The sequence below is a fragment of the Salvelinus alpinus genome, chromosome 12, assembly GCF_045679555.1.
Source record: "Salvelinus alpinus chromosome 12, SLU_Salpinus.1, whole genome shotgun sequence".
Taxonomy (NCBI): Eukaryota; Metazoa; Chordata; class Actinopteri; order Salmoniformes; family Salmonidae; genus Salvelinus; species Salvelinus alpinus.
In genome coordinates this window covers 17,279,010-17,299,403 of record NC_092097.1, presented here as the reverse complement: position 1 = coordinate 17,299,403, position 20,394 = coordinate 17,279,010, and the positions used below count along the sequence as shown (strand labels likewise).

The window sequence follows — 20,394 nt, the reverse complement described above, 5'->3', positions numbered from 1 at the left end:
ATTAAGGAAATAGTCCTAATTAAGTGAGAAACAGTGACCCTGGGGGAGGTGTAGGGTGCTAGGAGGGAGCTGGGCCCGGGCATGCCGCGGGAGGCTATGACTCAGCATTACTGTCCCCATGGCGACCTCCTGGCATTCTGAAATATTGATGGGGTTGTGTTGGTCACTTTTGTGGCCACGAGGGGAACCATGGTAATGAATTATGCAAATCACAGCGCCTTAGCTTGTGGGTGTCAATTAGTGTTGGGTGGCGGACATGTTTTAGCCCTGGCCAGGGTCTCTCTCTGAGGGGAGTGATAATGGTAATAGGGTGGGTGGGGTCAGTTCTGGGAGGAGAACATATTACTGGGCCAGTTTAAGTTATGCATATTAATATACTTATTACTGGGCCAGTTTTCACACTCTCCTACTAAGGCTGGCATCACTACATGTCTATACATGTATGTCCTACAGTAGCGCTAAACCATCTATGAGTCAAGCAAAGGGAAATGGTGTAGGAATTATAGCCTCACCGTCTATCTACCCTGAATGGATCTCAGATCACAAACTCACTCATTTCTGATAGTTGGCAGACGACAGTTAAAATGCTATTTGCTGTGGGCTGTGTTATCCAATGAAGTGGTGTTAGTACGCAAGCCTCAAAAACAGGTCCTAGGTCCCAGTGTGCTGTCATGGGGACAAATGAAGTGTCACTGAGGAGGCATGCTTAATGACAGACTCATAGCACACATGTGGCATCAGTGAAAACCTAATTAACCTCATGTGGGGTTTAGGGCGAGAGCAGGGCCTACTGTACCTGTCTGTCCCCGATGGTTACGGCTGCCAGCAGACACCTGGCGACCACAGAACATCACCACGGCAACAAGGAGGGCCACCTGCAAAGGCCAAGCTGACCTCCCCCACAGCTTCATCCTGAGAGATAGACAGGGAGAAAGAACGGCAGGGAGAGAGAGGGGGGGTAAAAAAAAGTATTTGAAAGGAAAAGGAGGAGACAATGAAATAGAACCAGTCTTACCTTCTTGTCCTGTCTGTCCTTCTCCTTTCTGGTCAGTCTTGATCTGAGCAGGATGCTCTATGGGACGAGGGTCAATGTCATGACTGCACACACGTCCTCCTTCTCTTCCTCTTCCCCCTGCACCTCCTCTTCCTCCTCTCACACAGCGCCGGCCCCTGGGGAAACAGAGGGGGGCGGTCAGAGGGAGAGTCCCTAAGGTGGCCCCTAGTGGCCCTTGTGTGTGTGTGTCCCCTAGCCTTGTCTAAAGACCCTGCTGGAGAGGAGATGTGAGGGCCAGGGTTCTGTCACAGGCTAACCTACCCCCAGGCTCTACGTGATCCCCTCTACATCACACATAGCTTCAGAGAGAAGAATCCAGCAGAGAGGCAGGCAGCGAGCTCAAACACACCACACAAACACACACACTCTCACACACAGAGAGAAATACACCACACACAGAGAGAGAGAGAGAGAGAGAGAGAGAGAGCATCACGCCACATACAAAATCTGAATATCACAGACACATTAACTAATGTACACATAAGAAGCAGACAAAAGCACAGAGAATTCCATACACATTCACCAAAGAAGAATATAGACACTTGCATTCATACAGTACACACCAAAAACACATCATCATTAATAGATGCAGGAACAGATTCAAACAGTCAGATCAAACAAGCCAAAACAAACACAGGCACACAAAAACCCAGACTGTTGGTTGGGTACATTCAGATGGTACTGGAGGACAGTAGGAGACTACCTCCAAATACAGCTGAGTGACAGCCTCCTACATGCCAGTATCTGTACACACCATGTTTGTTTTACTATCCTTGTGGGGAAATAACAGTTGATTTTATTTTCCATAACCCCTAACCCTATACCTAACCCTAAATTAACATAACCCTTAACTTAACCCTAACCTTAAGTTTTACCCCTAACCCTAAGCCTAACCATAACCCTAAACTTAACCCTAACTCTTAACCCTAAACCTAATTCTAACCCTAACCCTAAACCTAACCCATAAGCCTAAAATAGCCTTCATCCTTGTCTGAATTTCCCTTGTTTTACTATCCTTTGGGGGACTTCTGGAATATTGTGTACGCTATGTTAAGTAGACGAGTATTCACTCCCTGAAACGATCACCTCTCCTGTGAGCCATTGAGTGTGATGCTTCTGCCCCCTGGTGGTAAAATGTGAGACCTTCTCTGAGGTAGAATAAAACCAGACAATAAAACACTCTTCTGTTAGTGCAAGTCATTAGTGATAAGGCCAGAGACAAACCACTGATAACACAAGTCACCGAAGAGAGACAAGAAGTGACAAAGTGTGAGAGAGAGGGGCAAGGACAGAAAACTGGGAGAAAAACTGCGATAAGGGGAGAAAATATGGATTGAGGTTGAGGGGAGAGAGGGGGAGAGAGGGAGAGAGAGAGAGAGATAGGGAGAGAGAGAAAGAGAGAGAGAGAACAAGAGAGAGGACAGAAATTCGAATCAAATCACATTTTATTTGTCACATGCTTCGTAAACAACATGTGTAGACTAACAATGAAAATGCTTCAATTAGGTAAGCAGGGATGGAAAAAGAAAAGCAGATGGGAGGGAGGTGTCGACCGAAACAATAGAAGTACAAAGAAAGCCAGGGGAAGGGAAAGGAAAGAGGAGAAGAGGGAGGGAAGAGAAGAGAATAAGAGCACACAGATGAATGAAAGAGTGAGGTTAGAGCGCGAGAGAGAGGGGATGAGCGGTGAAGAGATCAGTCCAGGAATGACAGGGTTGTATAACTGTGGCTCTGACTGTGTACATGTAAATGTAACATCATATATTTAGGGAATACGTGTTGTGGAAAGTATATTTTCTACGTAAACTTGGAAACGTGTGTGTCCTTGTATGTGTGTACACAGAGGCTGTAGCTGCATGAGCATTATGTGTGTATCTCCATGTACAGGACAGTGTTTGTGCGTGTAGGTATGTGTATGTGTGTGTGAGAGATGCGTGAGAGTGTGTGTGTGTGTGTGTGTGTGTGTGTGTGTGTGTGTGTGTGTGTGTGTGTGTGTGTGTGTGTGTGTGTGTGTGTGTGTGTGTGTGTGTGTGTGTGTGTGTGCGCGCGCGCTTAGTGTACATGTAGTGTGCGAGAGGTGATTATGCATGCTGCACCACAGCACAGTAGCACATTTCCGGACATTTCTTATTCTCTTTCTGGCAGGTCCATGGTCTGCATTTTTATCAGCTTTGTTCTCTGACACGTTCATTAAAAGAGCACAATGTTGTCTGTGTGTGTGTGTGTGTGTGTGTGTGTGTGTGTGTGTGTGTGTGTGTGTGTGTGTGTGTGTGTGTGTGTGTGTGTGTGTGTGTGTGTGTGTGTGTGTGTGTGTGTGTGTGTGTGTGTGTGTGTGTGTGTGTGTGTGTGTGTGTGTGTGTGTGTGTGTGTGCGCGTTTGGCATTGTCCCTTTCTCCAGATGTACCTCATTCTCCTCAGGACTACGGGGACAATGAGTACTGTCAGTCACACTGACATCACCCTGCTGTCTCTTACAGCACTCAACGTTCATCTCTCAACAAACACATAGACACACACACACACACACACACACACACACACACACACACACACACACACACACACACACACACACACACACACACACACACACACACACACACACTAGATGTCCTGGGGCAGATGAGGCAGATGTAGCAGGTCTCAGTTACATGCATCAGCTGTTGAGGAATGTTATGTTTGGCAGTGCATGGTGAATAGTCTTAAGGCAACAGAGGAACACACAGGAACAAACACATTCATATGTAAACACAGAGCAGAGTTCATGATTATCTGAAGAGGGATCAGCCCTTTCTCTCGCTTTCTTTATCTCTCTCTCTCTCCCTCTGTCTCTGTCTCTTTATCTCTCTTTTTCTCTCTCAAACCTCTCAGTCTCTCTCCGGGCTGAAGGAGAGATTTTGTTGATTTGCATTGGCTTATGCAGTAATAACACAGGAGTGACACGAGGGCCTCATTGACATGCGGTGAGACAAATCCTACCTCTGTCAGAAATGTTTCTATGTGCCCTGCATCCAAAGGCCATCGTCTGTCAGCACTCCCTGAACACAAAAACACACACACACACACACACACACACACACACACACACACACACACACACACACACACACACACACACACACACACACACACACACACACACACACACACACACACACACACACACACACACACACACACACACACACATGGCACATGGCACACACACACACACACACAGTGGTGTAGGATGAGCTTTAGGGTGCCCCCAACCAAAAGCTTTAGCCCCCCCCCCCCAGAGAGCATATGAACAAGTCATAAGACATGGCAAAATGTTTTGCAAAATGTTCGCTCTGCTGCATGGCAAAGAATTGTAGAATTGTGCTACGCAAATGTACACATACACAGCACACATCACACACAAGCAACACTTGAATGACAAATACCGCACCCAGAACAAGATATTGCACTTAGAACAAGATATTGCACTTAGAACAAGATATTGCACCTAGAACAAGATATTGCACCTAGAAGAAATCTGTGTGTCACAATCTCCCTGTCATGATAGTGGATGTGAACGTGGAGAAAGTGAGTGGTGAGGAGTGTGTGTCGACCTACTAAGGGTGACATACACCCTCCAGGTACTGGACACATAGATCCTATCCTGGGGATGTTTGGCTTTGCATTGGTACAGAGCCCTGTTCTCCCAATGGATGGAGAGAGGAGAGTGTATTGAACATGAACACTGTACATGGGCAATATCCCTCTCCTCCCATATTCATTCTGAACAGGATTGTAAAGCAGCAGCTGGGGGAATTGGAAAGGTTGTTGTTTCTCTACAAATAAAGCTTCAAATGTCACCTGTTCATTGTTGTTAAAAAATAATATCAATCAACAACGTTCATGATAATATAATATTCAACGTATTCTTCTACATCAGCTCTAAGACTACATTGTCCCGAGACACATCAGTGCTGGTTTTACGAGTCTGGACACGAACAAACACACAAAACCATATCTGTGTAAAACAACTGGGTGTTCCTACGGCCATAAAGATATGGAAAATAAGCTGAAGAGAGACAGAGCCCGATACAAGCTTCTTAAAAGCGTTTCAGATTTCCGCAGATGTGCACAATATAAAATATCTGGCAGGGCACAGCAGCCAGCGTCCTAGTCCTGTACATTTATCTGGCTCTGAGACAAGCCCATTACAACACGCTGTTCTTTTCCATTTCCTCCGGATAGCACATAGAGCCCAACACAGCCACCGTTCCGGACAACAGGCATTTATGACCCATGACCTCCTCCTCTCTCCTCTCGCCTTTCCTCATTCTTTCTCTCTCTCTCGCTCACAATCTATCTTTCCTCATTCTTTCTCTCTCTCTCGCTCACAATCTATCTTTCCTCACTCTGTCCCTTTCTCCTTGCTCTTTTGTTTTCCTATTTTTCTCTCGCTCTCTCACTCTCTCTGCTCTTCTCCTCTCCTCTCTCTCCCTCTCTCACTCTCTCTGCTCCTCTCTCTCTCCCTCTCTCCCTCTCTCTGCTCCTCTCCTCTCCTCTCCTCTCCTCTCTCGCTCTCTCTGCTCCTCTCCTCTCTTCTCCTCTCTCTCGCTCTCACTGCTCCTCTCCTCTCCTCTCTCTCCCTCTTTCGCTCTCTCTGCTCCCCTCCTCTCTCTTTCCCTGCTCTTCTCCTCTCCTCTCTCTGTCCCTGTCTATCTACTCTTCCACTCATCTTCTCTATCTTTCCCTCCATCTCTCCTCTCCTCCTCCTTTCTCTGTCTCTCTATCTCTCTCATTCCTCTCTCTTCCTTTCTCTCTCTCTGTGTGCTGAGAATTTCTGCCTCTCCCACTGTTTTACCGTCTGCTTCAAACTCAATATATCTCCACTGCTATTCCTAATCATGGTGGAACCATTTTTCTGCCTCCTTCCTAGGTTCCTGTGTGTGTGTATGTGTGTGAGAGAGAGTGAGAGAGAGTGTGAGTGAGTGAGTGAGTGAGTGAGTGAGTGAGTGAGTGAGTGAGTGAGTGAGTGAGTGAGTGAGTGAGTGAGTGAGTGAGTGAGTGAGTGAGTGAGTGAGTGAGTGAGTGAGTGAGTGAGTGAGTGAGTGAGTGAGTGAGTGACACCGCCACACCAGAAATTAGATAAATATAGATTGGTATACTGCATTTGTGTTCATAATTGTTAGACTTTGCCTGTGCAGTGCAACTGCGCAGATCTGGCCAACGTTCTTTTCACATATGAAACATACAGCCAACGTTCTTTTCACATATGAAACATACAGCCAACGTTCTTTTCACATATGAAACATACAGCCAACGTTCTTTTCACATATGAAACATACAGCCAACGTTCTTTTCACATATGAAACATACAGCCAACGTTCTTTTCACATATGAAACATACAGCCAACGTTCTTTTCACATATGAAACATACAGCCAACGTTTTTTTCACATATGAAACATACAGCCTATGTAGCAGAGGTGGTTCAGTGAACTAACATAACGACAACCGCTGCCTGAGACCTGAAGACTTAACTTAGCTCCCAATACTAATAGTAATGCCAATGCCTTAGCTCAATGGCCTACTGGGATCCTAAATCAGTCTTTCTATGCTACTGGGGTCCTCTACTCTGCTCATTTAAATGGAGTATAAAACTTCCCTCAGTCAGATGGCTTGGTCTGTGCTGTGTGTGGGCTACCAGAGAGGTCAAAGGGCACCGCTGGCAGGCATTCCCTCACACTCACAAGCTATTATTTTAGGATCACCCCCTGGCTGTGTAGAAATGTCTCAGAACAAGGAGAGAATAGTCATTACCAGAGACAGTACCTGCTGTGCCCCTCTCCAGGTTTTGACTGCAGGGCTCAGAGATGGCGGTGGCGGTAAGGTACCATTACAGTACAATTGATCGGCCTGCACTTAAGTCCAATCCAGACCCTGTTGCACAGACCAGAGACTCCACCCCCCAGATCCGGTGACTCGACCAGATGTGTGTCTTTGTATTTTTATTCTTATGGTTTTCTCTTTTTTTCACCCTCCTCCTTTTCCTGCACTAAGGATGAAAAGCAGACGTGACCAGAGTCCCTTAGCGTGTTTCATGTGTCCAAGCAGGTTACCGGCAGCTCCAGGGAGCCTGGACCCCCTGCCAACAGACACGCACACACAAACACACACACACACACACAACACATGCATAGAGAGAGTGTGTGTACAACATCCTTCATGTATCTTTCCCTGGTTGGGCATGACAGTCCATTTCAGAGGCCAACAATCCTCATCAGAAAGCAGCTAGCTGGGCGTAAGGGAGGGTCTTCTCCAGTTGAGGATGGGAGAGATGGATTCCTCCTACTCCATGCTTTATGGAACAACAGACACTAACAGGCTAATAAACATCCGTATACGGAGCCAACCTGCCTGCAGCCCCAACCCCAGCCCCAGCCCCAGCGCCAGCTTAGCCCCAGCCCCAGCCCCAGCTCAGCCCCAGCCCCAGCTCAGCCCCAGCCCCAGCCCCAGCCCCAGCCCCGGCCCCGGCCCCAGCTCAGCCCCAGCCCTAGCCCCAGCTCAACCCCAGCTCAGCCCCAGCTCAGCCCCAGCCCCAGCTCAGCCCAGACATACCCAGCACCACTACTGTGTGCTTTACGAGGGAGTCATTTTAAACCCAGACAGCTAGTGTGGCCTGACATAAATCAGAGCAGCTCCTACAGTGCTCCAACAGACAGAGTCACGGCCCACGCCATAAATCCAGCACTCTCTAATAAAGCAATGAAAGACCATTAAAAGTCAGCGTCCCTTAGGACACAGATATGGATGGGAGACAAACAGTGGGTCCAGACACCTAACTCGCATCCTTACAGTATGTTGCCACTTTAGATGCATCCACTATACTGTAGACAGCTGGGAGACTGTATAAACGTCTAATACCTGTGTCTGTCTTTGCTACTGTAGTAAGCATTTTGCTGTTAGTCAACGCCTGTTGTTCACGAAGCATGTGACAAATAACATTCGATTTGCAACTCTTTCATTTCATGCCAAAGGCAGTGATTGTACTTTCTTGTAAGCACTGTGATTCAACAATGTAGTGAAAGAACAGTATTTATGTCCTCACTGTGCTGCTTTCTGACTACTCTGTCTGTCTTCACCGAGACACTTCCTTGGTTCTTTCCCTCCTCCATTCTTTCTTTCCTTCTTACATCCTTCCTCCTCTCCCTACCACCCTTTCCTCCTTACTTGTATTCCTCAATTCTTTGTCTCTCTCTCTATTTGTTCTCCCTCTCCTCTCTCTATCTTGGACTTTCCCTCTCTCTCTCTCCTTTTCTATATATTTATCTATCTCTTTACTCTCTCGTTTTGTCCATCTTTCATCTCATCTCTTCTATTTGTTTTCACCCCAAGGAAGTGAAGGATCAAAAGGACTAGAGGTTCTGAGAGAGGCGGTGAACTACACTATACAGCGAGCAGGGGTAGTTAAAGAAGGTGTGATGAAAGATAGAGAGAATGTTCAACAATTAGTCACTGAATCCCTGATCGCTGTTCCAACACCTCGGAGAGAGAGAGAGAGAGTCAGTCTTCCGCGGCATATCGAGCAACTTCAGAGCAAACAAAGCCAAAAGAAGCCCTGACAAGCAAATAGCCCGAGAACCACAGCAATTCATTGTGCTTTGTGTCCAAATTATGATTAATGGAATATAAACAACCTTGATGTGGAGCTAGGTTTGATTTTCTATGCGTGGCGCCACAGCCCCTCTGAAGTTGAGCTAATCCTGGGTCTTTAGCGGTGAGGAATGCACTGGGCTCATTGACTCCTCCACCCAGCTGGCTATGTGCTGTATGCCTATAGACCAGACCAATCAATGGGCCTTGTCTCATGGAGAGAGGGGGGCTGAGTCCTCGGCCCTAAGCCCTCACACACACGGCCAACATCCTGATTATTTCAGGCCCCTCTGCTGCTAATGACCAGGCTGGTACAGGCTAGCACGTAATTATATTAATGACCAGGCTGGTACCGGCTAGCACGTAATTATATTAATGACCAGGCTGGTACCGGCTAGCACGTAATTATATTAATGACCAGGCTGGTACCGGCTAGCGCGTAATTATATTAATGACCAGGCTGGTACCGGCTAGAACGTAATTATATTAATGACCAGGATGGTACCGGCTAGCACGTAATTATATTAATGACCAGGCTGGTACCGGCTAGCACGTAATTATATTAATGACCAGGCTGGTACCGGCTAGCGCGTAATTATATTAATGACCAGGCTGGTACCGGCTAGCACGTAATTATATTAATGACCAGGCTGGTACCGGCTAGCACGTAATTATATTAATGACCAGGCTGGTACCGGCTAGCACGTAATTATATTAATGACCAGACTGGTACCGGCTAGCACGTAATTCTATTAATGACCAGGCTGGTACCGGCTAGCACGTAATTATATTAATGACCAGGCTGGTACCGGCTAGCACGTAATTATATTAATGACCAGGCTGGTACAGGCTAGCACGTAATTCTATTAATGACCAGGCTGGTACCGGCTAGCACGTAATTATATTAATGACCAGGCTGGTACAGGCTAGCACGTAATTATATTAATGACCAGGCTGGTACCGGCTAGCACGTAATTATATTAATGACCAGGCTGGTACAGGCTAGCACGTAATTATATTAATGACCAGGCTGGTACCGGCTAGCACGTAATTATATTAATGACCAGGCTGGTACCGGCTAGCACGTAATTATATTAATGACCAGGCTGGTACCGGCTAGCACGTAATTATATTAATGACCAGGCTGGTACCGGCTAGCACGTAATTATATTAATGACCAGGCTGGTACCGGCTAGCACGTAATTATATTAATGACCAGGCTGGTACAGGCTAGCACGTAATTCTATTAATGACCAGGCTGGTACCGGCTAGCACGTAATTATATTAATGACCAGGCTGGTACCGGCTAGCACGTAATTATATTAATGACCAGGCTGGTACAGGCTAGCACGTAATTATATTAATGACCAGGCTGGTACCGGCTAGCACGTAATTATATTAATGACCAGGCTGGTACAGGCTAGCACGTAATTATATTAATGACCAGGCTGGTACCGGCTAGCACGTAATTATATTAATGACCAGGCTGGTACAGGCTAGCACGTAATTATATTAATGACCAGGCTGGTACCGGCTAGCACGTAATTATATTAATGACCAGGCTGGTACCGGCTAGCACGTAATTATATTAATGACCAGGCTGGTACCGGCTAGCACGTAATTATATTAATGACCAGGCTGGTACCGGCTAGCACGTAATTATATTAATGACCAGGCTGGTACCGGCTAGCACGTAATTATATTAATGACCAGGCTGGTACAGGCTAGCACGTAATTATATTAATGACCAGGCTGGTACCGGCTAGCACGTAATTATATTAATGACCAGGCTGGTACCGGCTAGCACGTAATTATATTAATGACCAGGCTGGTACAGGCTAGCACGTAATTATATTAATGACCAGGCTGGTACCGGCTAGCACGTAATTATATTAATGACCAGGCTGGTACCGGCTAGCACGTAATTATATTAATGACCAGGCTGGTACCGGCTAGCACGTAATTATATTAATGACCAGGCTGGTACAGGCTAGCACGTAATTATATTAATGACCAGGCTGGTACCGGCTAGCACGTAATTATATTAATGACCAGGCTGGTACAGGCTAGCACGTAATTATATTAATGACCAGGCTGGTACCGGCTAGCACGTAATTATATTAATGACCAGGCTGGTACCGGCTAGCACGTAATTATATTAATGACCAGGCTGGTACCGGCTAGCACGTAATTATATTAATGACCAGGCTGGTACCGGCTAGCACGTAATTATATTAATGACCAGGCTGGTACCGGCTAGCACGTAATTATATTAATGACCAGGCTGGTACAGGCTAGCACGTAATTATATTAATGACCAGGCTGGTACCGGCTAGCACGTAATTATATTAATGACCAGGCTGGTACCGGCTAGCACGTAATTATATTAATGACCAGGCTGGTACAGGCTAGCACGTAATTATATTAATGACCAGGCTGGTACCGGCTAGCACGTAATTATATTAATGACCAGGCTGGTACCGGCTAGCACGTAATTATATTAATGACCAGGCTGGTACCGGCTAGCACGTAATTATATTAATGACCAGGCTGGTACCGGCTAGCACGTAATTATATTAATAACCAGGCTGGTACCGGCTAGCACGTAATTATATTAATGACCAGGCTGGTACCGGCTAGCACGTAATTATATTAATGACCAGGCTGGTACCGGCTAGCACGTAATTATATTAATGACCAGGCTGGTACAGGCTAGCACGTAATTATATTAATGACCAGGCTGGTACAGGCTAGCACGTAATTCTATTAATGACCAGGCTGGTACCGGCTAGCACGTAATTCTATTAATGACCAGGCTGGTACCGGCTAGCACGTAATTATATTAATGACCAGGCTGGTACAGGCTAGCACGTAATTCTATTAATGACCAGGCTGGTACTGGCTAGCACGTAATTATATTAATGACCAGGCTGGTACAGGCTAGCACGTAATTATATTAATGACCAGGCTGGTACAGGCTAGCACGTAATTATATTAATGACCAGGCTGGTACCGGCTAGCACGTAATTATATTAATGACCAGGCTGGTACAGGCTAGCACGTAATTATATTAATGACCAGGCTGGTACAGGCTAGCACGTAATTATATTAATGACCAGGCTGGTACCGGCTAGCACGTAATTATATTAATGACCAGGCTGGTACCGGCTAGCACGTAATTATATTAATGACCAGGCTGGTACCGGCTAGCACGTAATTATATTAATGACCAGGCTGGTACAGGCTAGCACGTAATTATATTAATGACCAGGCTGGTACCGGCTAGCACGTAATTATATTAATGACCAGGCTTGTACCGGCTAGAACGTAATTATATTAATGACCAGGCTGGTACCGGCTAGCACGTAATTATATTAATGACCAGACTGGTACCGGCTAGCACGTAATTATATTAATGACCGGACTGGTACCGGCTAGCACGTAATTATATTAATGACCAGGCTGGTACCGGCTAGCACGTAATTATATTAATGACCAGGCTGGTACAGGCTAGCACGTAATTATATTAATGACCAGGCTGGTACCGGCTAGCACGTAATTATATTAATGACCAGGCTGGTACCGGCTAGCACGTAATTATATTAATGACCAGGCTGGTACAGGCTAGCATGTAATTATATTAATGACCAGGCTGGTACAGGCTAGCACGTAATTCTATTAATGACCAGGCTGGTACCGGCTAGCACGTAATTCTATTAATGACCAGGCTGGTACCGGCTAGCACGTAATTATATTAATGACCAGGCTGGTACAGGCTAGCACGTAATTCTATTAATGACCAGGCTGGTACTGGCTAGCACGTAATTATATTAATGACCAGGCTGGTACAGGCTAGCACGTAATTATATTAATGACCAGGCTGGTACAGGCTAGCACGTAATTATATTAATGACCAGGCTGGTACCGGCTAGCACGTAATTATATTAATGACCAGGCTGGTACAGGCTAGCACGTAATTATATTAATGACCAGGCTGGTACAGGCTAGCACGTAATTATATTAATGACCAGGCTGGTACCGGCTAGCACGTAATTATATTAATGACCAGGCTGGTACCGGCTAGCACGTAATTATATTAATGACCAGGCTGGTACTGGCTAGCACGTAATTATATTAATGACCAGGCTGGTACCGGCTAGCACGTAATTATATTAATGACCAGGCTGGTACAGGCTAGCACGTAATTATATTAATGACCAGGCTGGTACCGGCTAGCACGTAATTATATTAATGACCAGGCTTGTACCGGCTAGAACGTAATTATATTAATGACCAGGCTGGTACCGGCTAGCACGTAATTATATTAATGACCAGACTGGTACCGGCTAGCACGTAATTATATTAATGACCAGACTGGTACCGGCTAGCACGTAATTATATTAATGACCAGGCTGGTACCGGCTAGCACGTAATTATATTAATGACCAGGCTGGTACAGGCTAGCACGTAATTATATTAATGACCAGGCTGGTACCGGCTAGCACGTAATTATATTAATGACCAGGCTGGTACCGGCTAGCACGTAATTATATTAATGACCAGACTGGTACCGGCTAGCACGTAATTATATTAATGACCAGGCTGGTACCGGCTAGCACGTAATTATATTAATGACCAGGCTGGTACCGGCTAGCACGTAATTATATTAATGACCAGGCTGGTACAGGCTAGCACGTAATTATATTAATGACCAGGCTGGTACCGGCTAGCACGTAATTATATTAATGACCAGGCTGGTACAGGCTAGCACGTAATTATATTAATGACCAGGCTGGTACCGGCTAGCACGTAATTATATTAATGACCAGGCTGGTACCGGCTAGCACGTAATTATATTAATGACCAGGCTGGTACCGGCTAGCACGTAATTATATTAATGACCAAATGTGCCACGCATGCAAATGAGCGGGCCAGGGAGAGACAGAGGCCGGAGAGAGGGGTGGAGAGTTGGGGGGGGGAGAAAGGTATGGAGAGGGGGAAGAGAAAGAGAGGGGGGGTTGGAGAGAGAAAGAGAGCGAGACTGATCAATGTTCATTTTACAAAGTCACTGAGACGTGTCAGTGGTGTCAATAAGTGAATTAATTTGTCTGTGGGTCTGACACCATATTGCTCTGTTCCCCTCGAGACGAGAGGCCTCTAACCCACACACTCATACACATGCACAATGTGAATGCTAACACACACACACACACACGCACACACATCCAGAGACACAAACACATAAACACACACACACACAGAAACAAAAACACCACACACAAACACAAACACATGAAATGACATCTCATCCTCTAACATCCCCCGAGCAGGACGTTGTCCACTGATCCTGTGAGTGACATCAGTCCTCCTCAGAGACAATCTCCTGACCGGTGGCAGCCTGGAGCTCTCATTACAAAGCCATCACTTCAAACACACTGCCGCAATACTCAGAGAGATCTCTCTAGAGAGAGAGACACACGCACACAAAAACGAATCTCCTTCTCAAGCACTCACACACACGCACGCACGCACACACACGCACACACACACACACACACACACACACACACACACACACACACACACACACACACACACACACACACACACACACACACACACACACACACACACACACACACAGACACAGACACAGACACAGACACCCACACACAGACACACACACACACAGACACACACACACAGTACCAACCTTCCTCACTAATGTACACACAATAGACAACACTCATCACATTCTCTCACAGGCACACATACTCACCAACAGAGGAAGAACAAACCACCCTCCATCTTTCCCTTTCAGTCTTTAGTCCCACAGGTCTAAATCCCCCCAACAGCCTGTAGTGCTGCTCTGTGTGCTGCTCTGGGTGCTGTTGTGGCTCTAGCAGTGGAGTTAGCCCTCATCAGTGGCCCCGTGGTAAGTCTACACTGGGAGCCTTTAATAATCACCCACACACACAATGTCGCTCACACGTACCCGCACATCTGCCAGCTGCCACAGCGGCAGATTGCATCCTGGGTGATATATACTGCACCATGGGTAGAAGCTGTGACTGTTCAATTACAATCATTACCGTTGCTTACAGGGGATCTGTCACCATCACAATTCATGTTATCAGTGCACGAGGAACATTTGATTTTTTTTACTTTGAGTCCAATAAAGTACCATACGATTAAAATGGTGCTCTTTTCTGAGGGATATGTGAAATTACAGAGAAAGACTTTCATAGACTTTGCTGATAAGAAACGAAAGTCTGTACAAATGTGAGATTCGTGGAAAAAAATGTTGAGGGAAGTGGGTTGATTCTGTGATCAGCCAACATCTGGACTGAATAGATTTAGGAAGTTGTTATTTTCTTTCAACCTCAAAACTCACACTTGCAGAAATACATTACCTGCACAAACAAACACCTACCTTCGTGCTTTCTCTTTCTAAATCTAAGCCAGCCATGTTAGATTGGCCTGAGCCAAACAGCCCTGCCGGAGACAACAGCACCTGCAACTCCATTATGTAGTGTGAGGGTGGACATCACAGAACCCTGGGAAGCAGTGGAACACATGCAGAAGAAACGAAGGAGAACCAGCTCAACGGACCACAGTGCAATAACTCTCTCCTCCCTCTGCTCTGCCTCTGTCCTCCAGGGCTCGCCTTCCTCATTCACACACTTCTTTTCTAGGCTGTTGCACACCACACATTTTCATCTCCCTAACTGTATTACTGCAGCCTCCTGGGGCACAGAGACTTCACACACTCAGCGAGAGAGAGGGGGGGATAAGAGGAGAGAGAATAGCAGAGAGCAAGAGGGTGAGGAAAAGTGAGGGAGAGAGAAATACAGAAAGAGAGATGGGGAAGGAGATAAGGGAAGAGAGAGTACCAGAGAGAGAGAAATACAGAAAGAGAGGGGGGGAGGCAGATAAGGGAAGAGAGAGAGAGAGCGCGAGAGAGAGAGAGAGAGAGGGGGGGGGGATAAGGGGAGAGATTAGCAGAGAGAGAGGGGGAAGATAAGGGGAGAGAGTAGCAGAGAGAGAGAGGAGAGAACACAGGGGATTCAATCTTTCTTCAACGGGATTCCTTAACTAATCACTCTCTTTAAAGAGGCTCCCTTTGATTCACCAAAGCAAAAGGGCTAAAGGGATTTCTAATTCACACATCACACTGTTGGACACGACACGGTCGCCCTGTTGCACAGCTCACAAGGCTTCTTCTGAATGCTGTGCCCTTTGACCTTTACCCTTACCATGGCTCCTCTTCATGGCAGGGGTTGTGTCCTCCGCCTCCTGCTGCTCATGGCACAGGCACAAAGACTTCCTCTAATGTTAATCTGCCCTGCCCTACCTTCCTCCAGAGGTGACACTGCTCTCTGGCTGCACCCTCCATCTCAGCCTGGCTCTGATGGAAGGTTTTGTGCAGCTCCTGATCTGCATTAGGCTGTGCTTGACTCTGATCCCTCTCTGGAGTCTATCCAGTACAGTATGGTACGGTTCGGGCAGAAGAGGAAAGGATGAATGGCCATCAGGACCAATCTCACTTACAAATGTGAGGCCTCCCTCTCTCACTCTCTCTTTCTGCCTTCCTGCTTGGAGGATCTCTCCTCTCCTCCTCTCTGGATTGCACTGCATCAATCACAGGGGCTCACAGTGAATCTGCTAATGCCAGTGTAGAGCTGATCTCAGATCTGTCACACTGCTACCCATGATTCCTGCGTTATTTATCTAGCGGATCACCCAGGAGTGGATGGCCTGTCTCCCTCCCTGCCCGCTCAGCCTTGTACTCATCACAAATGCACACAATACACTCCTCCTTATTCACAATCACTCAGCCAGGTAAATCCCCTGCTGGGAAAGGATGGGGGTGTCATGCCATGTAGGGGCCTCACAGAATAGGCCTTATCCCTCTCTGGTGGGGGTCCTGAGAGGGCGGTGATGAGTCTGGATGTGGGAGGTGGTTTGGGGAGGGGGTTTGAAAGATGGAATTAGGCTGAAAGAGATAGAGGGGAAGCCACACACTGTAAGCAGAATGGAGACATTCTGGTAAGAATCCTCAGCGTATCGCATCCCTCGAGATAAATTATGCCCATACACAAGGTGTTTGTGTGTGTGTGTGTGTGTGTGTGTGTGTGTGTGTGTGTGTGTGTGTGTGTGTGTGTGTGTGTGTGTGTGTGTGTGTGTGTGTGTGTGTGTGTGTGTGTGTGTGTGTGTGTGTGTGTGGGTGTGGGTGTGTGTGTGTGCATGCATGCGTGCGTGCGTGTGTGTGTGTTGATGACGGTTCAGTGAAAGAAGAGGCCAGGTTTGCTAGAGTAATCTCCTTGAGATCACTAAGAGATTAAGAGAGTACTGCACATTAAGAGAGTGCTGCAGGCAGGGAGGGAGACAGGCCATCCACTGTCAATGAGAATTAAGTCCCCAAACCTTTCCCCTCTCTGGGGCCCTCGCCATCTCCCCCTCTGCTCTGCACTAATGACACGGTCTCTGCAGAGTGCCACTACCGCACAGAGAAACAATGGGGAAATAATTACACTCTCTATACTGTACAAATTGCAGAGCAGAAGAGAGAGAAGAGTGGAGAGGAGGTGGTGGGGAGTAGGACGGTGGGATGACTAACAATTACAACATAATAGGGGTTGGCTCTCATTACTGCTCCTATTAACATGCACCAAGTCATTTACCTCTTTGTGTGTGTGTGCGTGTGCGTGTGCGTGTGCGTGTGTGTGTGTGTGTGTGTGTGTGTGCATGCTCCCTGCCCGCTCGCGTCTCTGCTCCCTCTCTATTCCCACCTGATCAGGATCCAAGCGTAGTCCGGTGAAAAAGAGCCAGATCAGCGGATCAGCCTTGCGTACCACTCAATAGGTGCTAAGCAGCACAGATCCCCGACCGATCGCTTATTTAACCTTGCAGTGAACACTGCATCAATCTCACCTCAATCTCTGCCCTCACTGCGAACACATTCACATTCATTTGGATTTTTCTGAAGTTCCCTCGGTTTAATTTAAGACCGTCTATTGCAATTCGGTGCAACGTTTTAGATTCAGCAATCTAAAGAAAACAGGAATCCAAAGTGACTTTTATGGTCAGAGTGTGAGGATAATTTGTTTAATTCCGGTATTTTTCACTAAAGCGTCCTCTCACAGAGTGGTCATTTGACAAATTGGCCACACTGTAGAAAACCAGAACATCAAAGTTATTTTCCCCTTACCGATCACCACCCCTCCTCTGTGCTGCATGACAAATGGTAGCCTGCCTAGTGCCTGCCTACCTCTTCTAAAAGCAAAGTCTTCTCCTGACCCTGGTCCTATTTCATTAGCCTGTCATTGACCGTGTGCGTCCGAGTCCATGGAACAGTCACGGAACAAACAAGAAAGCAGGTAATCTATTCAAATCAATGCAAAGAATTAAGAATGAAAAATAACATCTTACCTAAATCTATAAAACCGATGGCATAATGAAATTGTTTAGGAATCAGGGATAGCACGCTTGCTGTGTGTTGCTTTTTCTTCACTCCACTGAATCCGGTTTCCGACTACAAGGCAATCCTTCGAGCTCCCTGTCCATCCAGCGGAGCCGGCCACACTCTGGCAGCGGGGTGGGCTAAAGCCGGGGTGCCACCGCACCGGAACCGGGTGAGCTGTCTGAGTTTGGTTATCGACTGGATCCACCCTCTAGTTATTATACTGCGTCCCATAATAGATGGAACCAAAAGAGGACAGTGACATAGACATGGGAAGGTTACTCATTCATGGCATAAAAAAAGTCACCAAAAGTGAATAAATCCAAACACGAGAACACAGACTCATGTTTTGTAAACGTTCCACACAAGTTAATCGTGTTATTGGCAATGGTCCCCCGCCAGTGCCCGTAAGACGGGTCCGCTAGCGGCTGGAGATGCGAGAGTGATGGTGATGGTAGAATGATAGTTGCGCTCCCCGTGCGCGCTCCTCCCGAGCTGATATCGATTTGACATGAGAATTGTGAGGCTGTCTTCCCCGTTCTGAACACTTTCGCTGCGCCCGCCCCATTTGCCATGTCTCAAGTATACGTTCACTGATGTCATAGTTTACAAGTAGCCAAGTGAGGGATGTGCTGAAATGACGGCATCGGTAAGTCCAAGGAGAAAATCAAGAGGCAAGAGATGATGACGAGATGAATGCGATCCAAAAGTCTTGGCAGCTGCTCAACTGACCGATTGAATCGATTACACTTAGCATCACATAATCATCACATAATAGGCCGGCTCGCTTCCACACCTCGATCATCATATAACAACCCGTGGATAAATATCAACAGCCTAGGCCTACTTGATTCTGTGCCCACGCGCGTAGGTGTGTAAATGTCAACCCCCAAGGTGATTAAACAACAAAATTGAATCACCTCCGTCTCGCAGATATGCTCCAAGATATATGCCTATGCTATCAATTATTTGATCCCTAGAATACTCGATGAAGGCTTTGCGATTGATTGCGTAGCGCTGTATTTATAGTCATTAGGCTTTGGCCAGGTCGATGTCCGCTAACGACCCAAATAGAGGAGGATCGGCTGCAGGATTTGATATGCTGCAGATGTTTTCCACGTCAGGGATTCGAGGGCATATCATATATGGAGGGCCTTGTCTTTCTGTTCACTGTGTCTACACAGCTTGCTTTACATTGATCGAATAGGCGAAACATAGGCCTACAGTTAGCCTATGTTGCAATACTGAAGCTTTGATGGAGAGAGCATGAAATAAAATACATTTTGAGTGTGCTCAGATAAACACGTGTCTAGGCCCGGCCGGTGCAATTCAGCTAGTACAATCAATCTCTCGTGGCGATTACTTTCCATCATCGAGTAGTCTACACTTCCCCTGTCCAGACATTTATCTAATAAAATATGTACCAAAAACAACCTCGTGAAGCTCGGGGCTGGACGTTTTACTTTTTTAGGAGGGGGGGCTGAAGGTAGCCGGCGGCTAGAATGTGAGCTGTAAGGTTGCGGTTGAAGTGTAGTCTTCACATATCACCTAATCTCATGGTCACTTATTGTCTCATTGTCACTTATTATCTCGGTCTGATGAGGTTATAGGCTAACCTGGACTAAAACTACTCCTACATTTATGAATCTACCTGTCTGCATGAAATATACATTTTCAATATGCCTAAGAAGATATAGCATGTGCTACTTTGAATCAAATCAAAGTTTATTTGTCACGTGCGCCGAATAGGTGTAGACCTTACAGTGAAATGCTTACTTACAGGCTCTAACCAATAGTGCAAAAAAGGTGAACAATAGGTAAGTAAAGAAATAAAACAACAGTAAAAAGACAGGCTATATACAGTAGTGAGGCTATAAAAGTAGCGAGGCTACATACAGACACTGGTTAGTCAGGCTGATTGAGGTAGTATGCACATGTAGATATGGTTAAAGTGACTATGCATATATGATGAACAGAGAGTAGCAGTAGCGTAAAAGAGGGGTTGGCGGGTGGTGGGTGGTGGGACACAATGCAGATAGCCCGGTTAGTCAATGTGCGGGAGCACTGGTTGGTCGGCCCAATTGAGGTAGTATGTACATGACCATGGGAAGCGCTGAAATACCAAACACTACAGGCTTCAAATTGTTGATTGATGTCCGCTAATGTTGCAGTTTCCCCCACTGACTCAACAGAGGGATGGCTCTACTTCTTCCAATAGAGGTAGCCTACATAAATGAACACAATGTAGG

General features: G+C 46.5%; 1 protein-coding gene across 1 annotated transcript in view; it reads right to left on the bottom strand.

Annotated features, from left to right (window-relative positions):
* The window catches only part of LOC139535628 (chemokine-like protein TAFA-4), a 52,608-nt gene extending 33,966 nt beyond the window's left edge, over nt 1–18,642 (bottom strand). Inside the window, exons 1-3 of the mRNA XM_071335230.1 lie at nt 18,115–18,642; nt 1,016–1,170; nt 797–912 (exon numbers count right to left, since the gene is read on the bottom strand). Coding sequence (XP_071191331.1) covers nt 797–911 — 115 coding nt within the window. The 5' untranslated portion in view covers nt 912; nt 1,016–1,170; nt 18,115–18,642. The remainder of the gene's footprint in view (nt 1–796; nt 913–1,015; nt 1,171–18,114) is intronic.
* Nucleotides 18,643–20,394: the final 1,752 nt, after the last annotated feature.